This window comes from Lipotes vexillifer, unplaced genomic scaffold, assembly GCF_000442215.2.
Source record: "Lipotes vexillifer unplaced genomic scaffold, Lipotes_vexillifer_v1.1 scaffold1197, whole genome shotgun sequence".
In the NCBI taxonomy this organism is placed as follows: Eukaryota; Metazoa; Chordata; class Mammalia; order Artiodactyla; family Lipotidae; genus Lipotes; species Lipotes vexillifer.
In genome coordinates this window covers 553,097-561,121 of record NW_006780020.1, presented here as the reverse complement: position 1 = coordinate 561,121, position 8,025 = coordinate 553,097, and the positions used below count along the sequence as shown (strand labels likewise).

General features: G+C 38.5%; 1 protein-coding gene across 1 annotated transcript in view; it reads left to right on the top strand.

Moving 5' to 3' along the window:
- The window catches only part of DRG1 (developmentally regulated GTP binding protein 1), a 20,929-nt gene that overhangs the window by 11,720 nt on the left and 1,184 nt on the right, over nucleotides 1-8,025 (top strand). Inside the window, exons 6-8 of the mRNA XM_007453173.1 lie at nucleotides 1,847-1,977; nucleotides 3,348-3,515; nucleotides 3,781-3,903. Coding sequence (XP_007453235.1) covers nucleotides 1,847-1,977; nucleotides 3,348-3,515; nucleotides 3,781-3,903 — 422 coding nt within the window. The remainder of the gene's footprint in view (nucleotides 1-1,846; nucleotides 1,978-3,347; nucleotides 3,516-3,780; nucleotides 3,904-8,025) is intronic.

The window sequence follows — 8,025 nt, the reverse complement described above, 5'->3', positions numbered from 1 at the left end:
AGAGGATGGAGAGTGTTGGTGGGAGGGTTGCAGTTTTTTTTTTTTTTACATCTTTATTGGAGTAAAATTGCTTTGCAATGGTGTGTCAGTTTCTGCTTTATAACAAAGTGAATCAGTTATACATATGTTCCCATATCTCTTCCTTCTTGCATCTCCTGGGTTGCAGTTTTAAGTAGGTTGATCAGAGAAATTTTCACTGGGGTGACATGAAGGAGTGAACCAAGTGCATATCTTGAAGAAGAGCGTTTCATGTTGAGGGAACATCCAAGTGCAAGGCCCTGAGGTGGAGGGTTCCTTTGCATGTTTGAGGAACAGCAGAGTGAGCAAGCAGGAGAGTGGTAAGAAACAAAGTCATAGTATAGGGCCAAACATGCTTTTACTTTGCAGGAGTTGGGTAACTTTTGGTTGGGTTCAAGTCTGTGGAGTAAAATTGATTCAGGTTTTAATGGAATCAATCTGGTTGTTGAGAACAGACTGAAATGGGTTAAGTACAGAAGCACAGAACCCATTTAAGAGGTTATTGCAATAATCTAGTCAAGAAGTGATTGCTTCTTAGACCAGAGTTGTAACAGTGGAGGAGATGTGGAGTGGTTGATTGTGGGAAGATTTTGGAAATAGTTGGTAGGAATTACAGCTGGACTGGATATGGGTTGTGAGAGAAGGAGGTGATGGTGAGTTTTTGTTCTGAGCTAGAAAAATGGACTCTCATGACTAAAATAGTAGGACTTTGTGTAGAATAGGTTTGGAGAGGAGGGGAAGATCAGATGTTCAGTTTGAGATACCAGTAACACTCAAATTAGACCTCCAAGTGTTACTGTCAAATAGGCATGTGAGGAATGATCTGGGTTGGAGCCATACATTTAGTGGTTATCAATATTAAAGCCAAGAGCTTAGCTGAGATAACTTAGCTGAGGAAGCAAATATAAATAGAAAAGACGTTCAAGGATTGAGCTTTGTGACACCTCCCTCCATCCCCCACAATGATTAGACGCTGGGAGATGGGAAGAATCAGCAAATAAGACATCTCAGACAAAGAAGAAGGAAAACTGGAAGAGTTTGGAATCCTAGAAGCCAATTAAAGAAAGTGTTGCAGATTGGTAGAACGATCAATTCTGTCAAATGCTGCTTCTAAGTCATATAATTGAGGAATGAGAATTTCCTACAACATTTAACATTCTAGAGGTCCAGATTATTTGACTGGCATAGGTTTAAGCTGTCCTGCCCAAAAGATCTTTTCTGTTATCCTGTCATAATGTTTGAACATTCTTTCTGTATTTTTGCTAAGGCTGCCATAATAAAGTACTATATAGATTGGGTGGCTTGAACAACAGAAATTTAATTCTCTTAATTTTGGAGACTGGATATCTGACATCAAGGTGTCAGCAGGACTGGTTTCTTCTGAGGCCTCTCTCCTTGGCTTGTAGATGGCTGTCTTCTCCTCTGTCTTCATATGACCTTCCCCTCTGTGTCTGTGTCCTAATCTCCTTTTCTTGTAAGGATGTGAGTCACATTGGATTAGGGCCCACCCATATGACCTCATTTTAATTTAATTACCTCTTTAAAGACCCTATCTCCAGTCACATTCTGAGATACTGGGATTAGGTCTTCAACATATGAATTTGGGTGGGGATGGGGACACAATTCATGCCATAGCACCTTCCTTTGTGTTTGGAAAGATTTTTAGTTTTTGAGTATTTCCTACTAAAAGTCAGGTACTCTCATCCAGGATAATGGTCTTTAGAAATAAGTTTGCACCTTATCTAGGATTACCCAGGTACATGAGTAGATACTCTTAGGAGGTTTTTTTTTGCTCTCTGACCAGTCATTGTCTTCTATGCCCATTCAGTGCCCTCAGAGTGAACTGGATGCTGAAACTGTGAAGAGCATTCTGGCTGAATACAAAATCCATAATGCTGATGTGACTCTGCGTAGTGATGCCACAGCAGATGACCTTATTGACGTGGTGGAAGGAAACAGGTACTGACTAAATGTGTCTGAGTTTGAATTTGAAGCCTTGTAATGGCAACAACATTGGATTATGAATCTGGCAGACATTGATTCTAACTCCAGTTGTGCTGTTATCTTAAATAATAGTGGGCCTTGCTTTCTTTAGCTGTAAAATGAAGGGTTGGTCTTGATTGCTGACATCCTTCTTTGCTCTGCAATTTGATCATGATAATCTAATTGCTTGTTTCAGTTACTTGCTGTGAACTAGGCTATCCCCTAAGCTCTGTGTCATATGATGGTTGAAGAGGGTAGGTTCTCAATCTGCTCTCACAGAATTAATCCATCTGAGAAATCCTGTAGGCTGTTCTACAGAACTGAGAGCAGACTGGCTGTGTCTATTTTCTCTAAGGGAACAGAGCTGAAACCCTATTCCATGAGACATTACTATTACTAGTATTTGAAATTAAATTATAATTGAAACTACTGTTAAAATTATTTCTGGCATTTAAAAATAAACTATTTATTTATTTATTTATAGCTGCGTTGGGTCTTCGTTGCTGCACGCGGGCTTTCTCTAGTTGTGGCAAGCGGGGGCTTCTCATTGCGGTGGCTTCTCTTGTTGTGGAGCATGTACTCTAGGCGCACAGGCTCAGTAGCTGTGGCTTGCAAGCTCTAGAGCACAGGCTCAGTAGTTGTGGCACCTGGGCTTAGTTGCTCCACGGCATGTGGGATCTTCCTGGACTAGGGTTCGAACCCATGTCCCCTGCATTGGCAGACAGATTCTTAACCACTGCGCCACCACGGAAGTCCATTTCTGGCATTTTGAATACAAATAAAAGCTAGTGCTTTGAGTTACGTGTTTTGGAAGTGAGGTAATTGAAGCCTGAGAAGTTGTGGCTTGCCTAATTATTAGTAACCTTAGCTGCCCTATTGATTGAACGTTAGGATTATGACTTTGCTAGATGTATTAAAATTTTTTATTTTATTCTTTAAAAGTTATATTATTAGAAATATATTTACATTCTTACAGTTCATAAAAGAACTCTGGGAACTGGACTCTGAGACTTGCCCAGGGACACATGTATAGAAAGTGACAGAGCTGGGTATAAATTCATTCTTTGTGACTCCAAAGCTTGTGTTCTTTCCACTGCAGGATGCTTTCTCAATAATTAGTTGCATGACTAGGGACTACAGCTTGAGTTTTGTTACTTCTCAACCCATAGTTCACTTTTTGGATGTTCTACCTGATTTTGGTAGGAAGCTTTTTCTTTTTTTTGGCTGACTTGCTTATGACCCCATTTAAGAGTCTCTGATTTGGGGTCCTGGGTGAGAGGGTGCTGGTAATCAGACTGACAGTCTTGTCCACAGCTCCAGACTCACGTACTGTTTTTCTTCTACAGAGTCTATATCCCCTGTATCTATGTGTTAAATAAGATTGATCAGATCTCCATTGAGGAATTGGATATCATCTATAAGGTGCCTCACTGTGTACCCATCTCCGCGCATCACCGCTGGAATTTTGATGACCTGTTGGAAAAGATCTGGGACTATCTGAAACTAGTGAGGATGTAAGTCTTAGTGGATAGGGTAATATTACTGTAGGATTTAAACCAGACTGTCCTAAAATGATACCCTCTAGAGCTCATTAACATAATCTATTTTTGGAGATATAAATAAGTTAATTCCTCTCATCTACGAGGCTATATTGAGGGCACTTTCTTCCTCAAGATAGAGGTTATCTGGGTCTAATCTCCGGGGTGATGGAGGGTTGATTTGCATTCACACATGAAACATTCCAAGAAGTAGGCAACCTCTATTCCCTCTGTGTTCTAGTTACACCAAACCCAAAGGCCAGTTGCCAGATTACACATCCCCAGTGGTGCTGCCTTACTCCAGGACCACGGTGGAGGATTTCTGCATGAAGATTCACAAAAATCTTATCAAAGAATTTAAATAGTAAGTATCGTGGGCCCATGGTGCTTTCTTTTCCCTGTGAGCTACTGGTTCTACTAATAATTCTTAGGATAGTATTATAGAAATTAGGCATCAGGAGATGCTTGCTTGGTTAGAACTTTGCAGTGTCTTCTTAAAACCATGCCAGTTTGGAGCAGGAAGAACCCTAAAAGCCTTTGCAGGTTGGGAGGGCTGACAATAGAAAGTGCTCTGACTTTCTCTTTTTAATTCGTCTTCCTCTTGGCAAACACAAAATGTTAATTCTTCCTGCCAGCATCATACTGGGTTTCACTGGGTACTGAGGGCCTCTCTAAACCTTTTGCATGAGTAAATCCCCCTGATCTTTCTCATACTCCTCACTGCTGATACAGGTGGAATTTTTTTTTTTTTTTTTTTTTTTTTTTTGCCACAGTGTGTGGCATGTGGGATCTTAGTTCCCTGACCAGGGATTGAACCCATGCCCCCTGCATTGGAAGCACGGAGTCTTAACCACTAGACCACCAGGAAAGTCCCGAAATATACTTATTTTAACATCTTATTTTGAACTAATTTTAGACTTACAGAATAGTTGCAAAAATAGTAATAGAGTTTCCTTATATCCTTCACCCTACTTTTCCTAACATTATCAGCTCACATAAGCATAATACAATCATCAAGAACAGAGGTTAGCATTGGTACAATATTATTAACTAAACTATAGACCTTATTTGAATTTTAATACCTTTGCTACCAGCATCCTCTTTGTGTTTCAGGAATCTACATGAGATTTTAGCTGTTACTTCTCCCTAGTCTTCCAGTCTGCCAGTAATATTTCCTTAAGTCTTTCAGTGTCTTTGATCTTGGCCTTTTTGAAGAATACTGATCAGTTATTTTGTACAATGTCCCTCACTTTGGGTTTATATAATGTTCTCTCATGATTGAAGTGAGATTATGCATTTTTGGTAAGAATACCACAAAAATGATAATGTGTCCTCAGTTTGCATCATATCACCGGATTCATGATGTTGATGTATCTTATTATTATTTTTTGCGGTACGCAGGCCTCTCACTGTTGTGGCCTCTCCCGTTGCGGAGCACAGGCTCCGGATGCGCAGGCTCAGTGGCCATGGCTCACGGGCCCAGCCGCTCCGCGGCATGTGGGATCTTCCCGGACCGGGGCATGAACCCGTGTCCCCTGCATCAGCAGGCGGACTCTCAACCACTGCGCCACCAGGGAAGCCCTTATTATTATTATTTTTAAATTTATTTTATTTATTTATTTTTGGCTGCGTTGGGTCTTAGTTGCTGCACGCAGGCTTTCTTTAGTTGCGGGGAGTGGGGGCTACTTTTCATTGCAGTGCGCGGGCTTCTCATTGTGGTGGCTTCTCGTTGTGGAGCACAGGCTCTAGGCATGCAGGCTTCCGTAGTTGTGGCTTGTGGGCTCTAGAACGCGGGCTCAGTAGTTGTGGTGCACGGGCTTAGTTGCTCCGCGGCATGTGGGATCTTTCTGGACCAGGGCTCGAACCCATGTCGCCTGCATTGGCAGGCAGATTCTTAACCACTGCACCACCAGGGAAGCCTGATGTTGATATATCTTATTGATGGTAATATTTACTTTGATAACTTGGTTATGTTGGTGTTGGCTGGGTTTCTCTACTGTAAAGATACTGTTCTCTCTTATTTGATAAATGTCTTGGGGTGGTACTTTGAGACTATGAAGATCCGTTTCTCTTCAGATGTTTACCTGCTGATTTTAACATCTATGGTGGAGCTTGTCTGCAACATTTATTGCTGTGTTGTTTGCTTAATGGTAATTCTTTATTTCCCTCTTTCATTTTACATTTATTTACTGGAATTCTATTGTGAGTTACAGCTAGCTCTTCTCCCCTGTTTATTAATTTAATTCATAATTTATTAGTATGAGCTCTTGGATATTTATTCAATGGTGTTATAATCCAATCCTGTCATTATTTTGTCACTCAGGTTGTTCCAGCTTTTGCCGTTAGGAGCTCCTTCAGATTGGCTCCTATGTTCTTTTGATAGGCTGCCATCTTTTTTTTTTTTTTTTTTTAAACAGTTCCTTACCTTTTGGCACTACTAGACGTTCCTGATTCATAGTAATTTTTCCTACACCAGCCCTGGAATCAGTCACTTATCCAAGAAGCCTGGGTTTACAAGATCTGTGTGCTAGGTATCCTCATTGTTAGTGGGCTGTTGTTGCTTGTAAGGCCCTCTTAGCAGACAGAGTTAGGAAATGTATGTAAAGATACTAACCTGTACTTACAAGTCCATCTGTATTTCTTTATCTCTCTTGTCTTATGTATATATCTATTTAATTTACCCATCCATCTTTATCTATCTATATTAAGAACCATCAGTTTATTTATTGTTACCTCTGATTCCAGTTCAACACCACAGGGTTCATTTTAGCCTTCTCCTTTTTCTTATTTTAACTTCTCTCTCAAGCAGTGAGAAATGTGGCTGTCATTATCTATAATCTACTTATTTAATTCTAGTATATATAAAAAGTAGTTCAGACCTGCAACCTATAATTCTGTGAGAAATATTTTAACTAACTGAATTACAGTATTTATAAATAATTCTTTTTATCTTTACAGGCTGAAATTTTAAAAATTGTTTTAAAAACAAGAGAAAAAACAAAAATAACAAAAAAATAAAAAAATAAAAATGAGAAAATAGAAAGTAATTGTAGAAAATTAGGAAAGCATAGAAATAGTTTTTATTTTAATTTATTTATTTATTTATTTATTTTTGGCTGTGTGGCATGAGGGATCTTAGTTTCCTGACAGAGATCGAACCCATGCCCCCTGTAGTGGAAGTGTGGAGTCTTAGCCACTGGACTGCAGGGGAAGTCCAGAAATAGTTTTTAAAATATTAATACTTGTTTCTGACCCTAAGAATACTGAAAGAGTGAAGTCTTTTATTAAGCTTCACATTCCTTTTATTAAAAGTAACTGTATCCACACACAGGTGCTAATTTCTGCTGCCCTGAAATCATTATATTTTGGCACATACTTGAATCAGTGAAGGAGAATCTTGGGAGAAGTTAGACATTTTCTTTTTTCAAAATTTATAGATTTCTGGATAGTTCCTGCCTTCCATGGTAACAGAACACTGTTCAAAGCCTCTGAATTGTAGCTTAACCAAGGAATTAAATGAAAGGGGAGAAAAATATTTTGGAGAAGAGACATATGAAAGCAAATAGAATTTTATTTGGTCACTATTTTCCTGTTTTTGTTTTTAAATTATTGCACAAATAGCATTTTAACTGTCTTAATAATAAAAAAAAATTCAGCTTTAGGCCTACTAATTATGACGTGTCCCTGTTGCATTCCCTTTGTGTCCTTGACCACATGCACACATCCTTTGATAATTTACTATATAAATGTTTTCTCTGTGTTATAAGATTTATATATATAATTTTTATAACCATAGTTTTCCTATCTTTTGCTACTTTATGTAAGTTTCTATTCTTAACGCACAGACCTTTCCCTTTTTATTTCTTTAATCCAAAAGTAGGATTAATGATTATATGGCTTATGATATGTTTTGCTGCATTGCTTTCCGAAAGGGCTGAACCTGTTTACATTTTGCCATCAGCAAAATACAAGGCACTGACTCTATTGCAGGCATTAAATTTGACTGCTAAAAATTAGTTTTCTAACTTAAAATAGTAAAATGGTTACATTGCATTTATCTTGCTTGTTAGTACATTTGAAAGATTTTATATATATTTGTTTTACTAACGGTGATGTATCTGTTCTTGTTATTTGTTTATCTATTTTTATTTAAAAAAGTGAAATCTTGTTTATTGATTATTTTTTGGGGGGGAATAAAGATTTTTAAAGCAAAGACAATATAAAAATAATATGGCCAATGTTTTCTATCCCTTGGTACATAGTTCTTAGTCTCTGTGAGGCTGGTATCAGTGTCTGGTTCACTCATTTCCATCAGTAGCACATCATACTGTTAGTATTGGAAGCCCATGGATAAAAATTACCTTCCTATATTCTAAGAAATCAGGAGACCTATCAGTTACGGCTTCTTGATAGGGAAGGAGAGTTCTCCTAGTTTGGCCGAGGAGGGAGGTCCTACATTTCTTTTCTTTTTTTTTTTTTTTTTTTT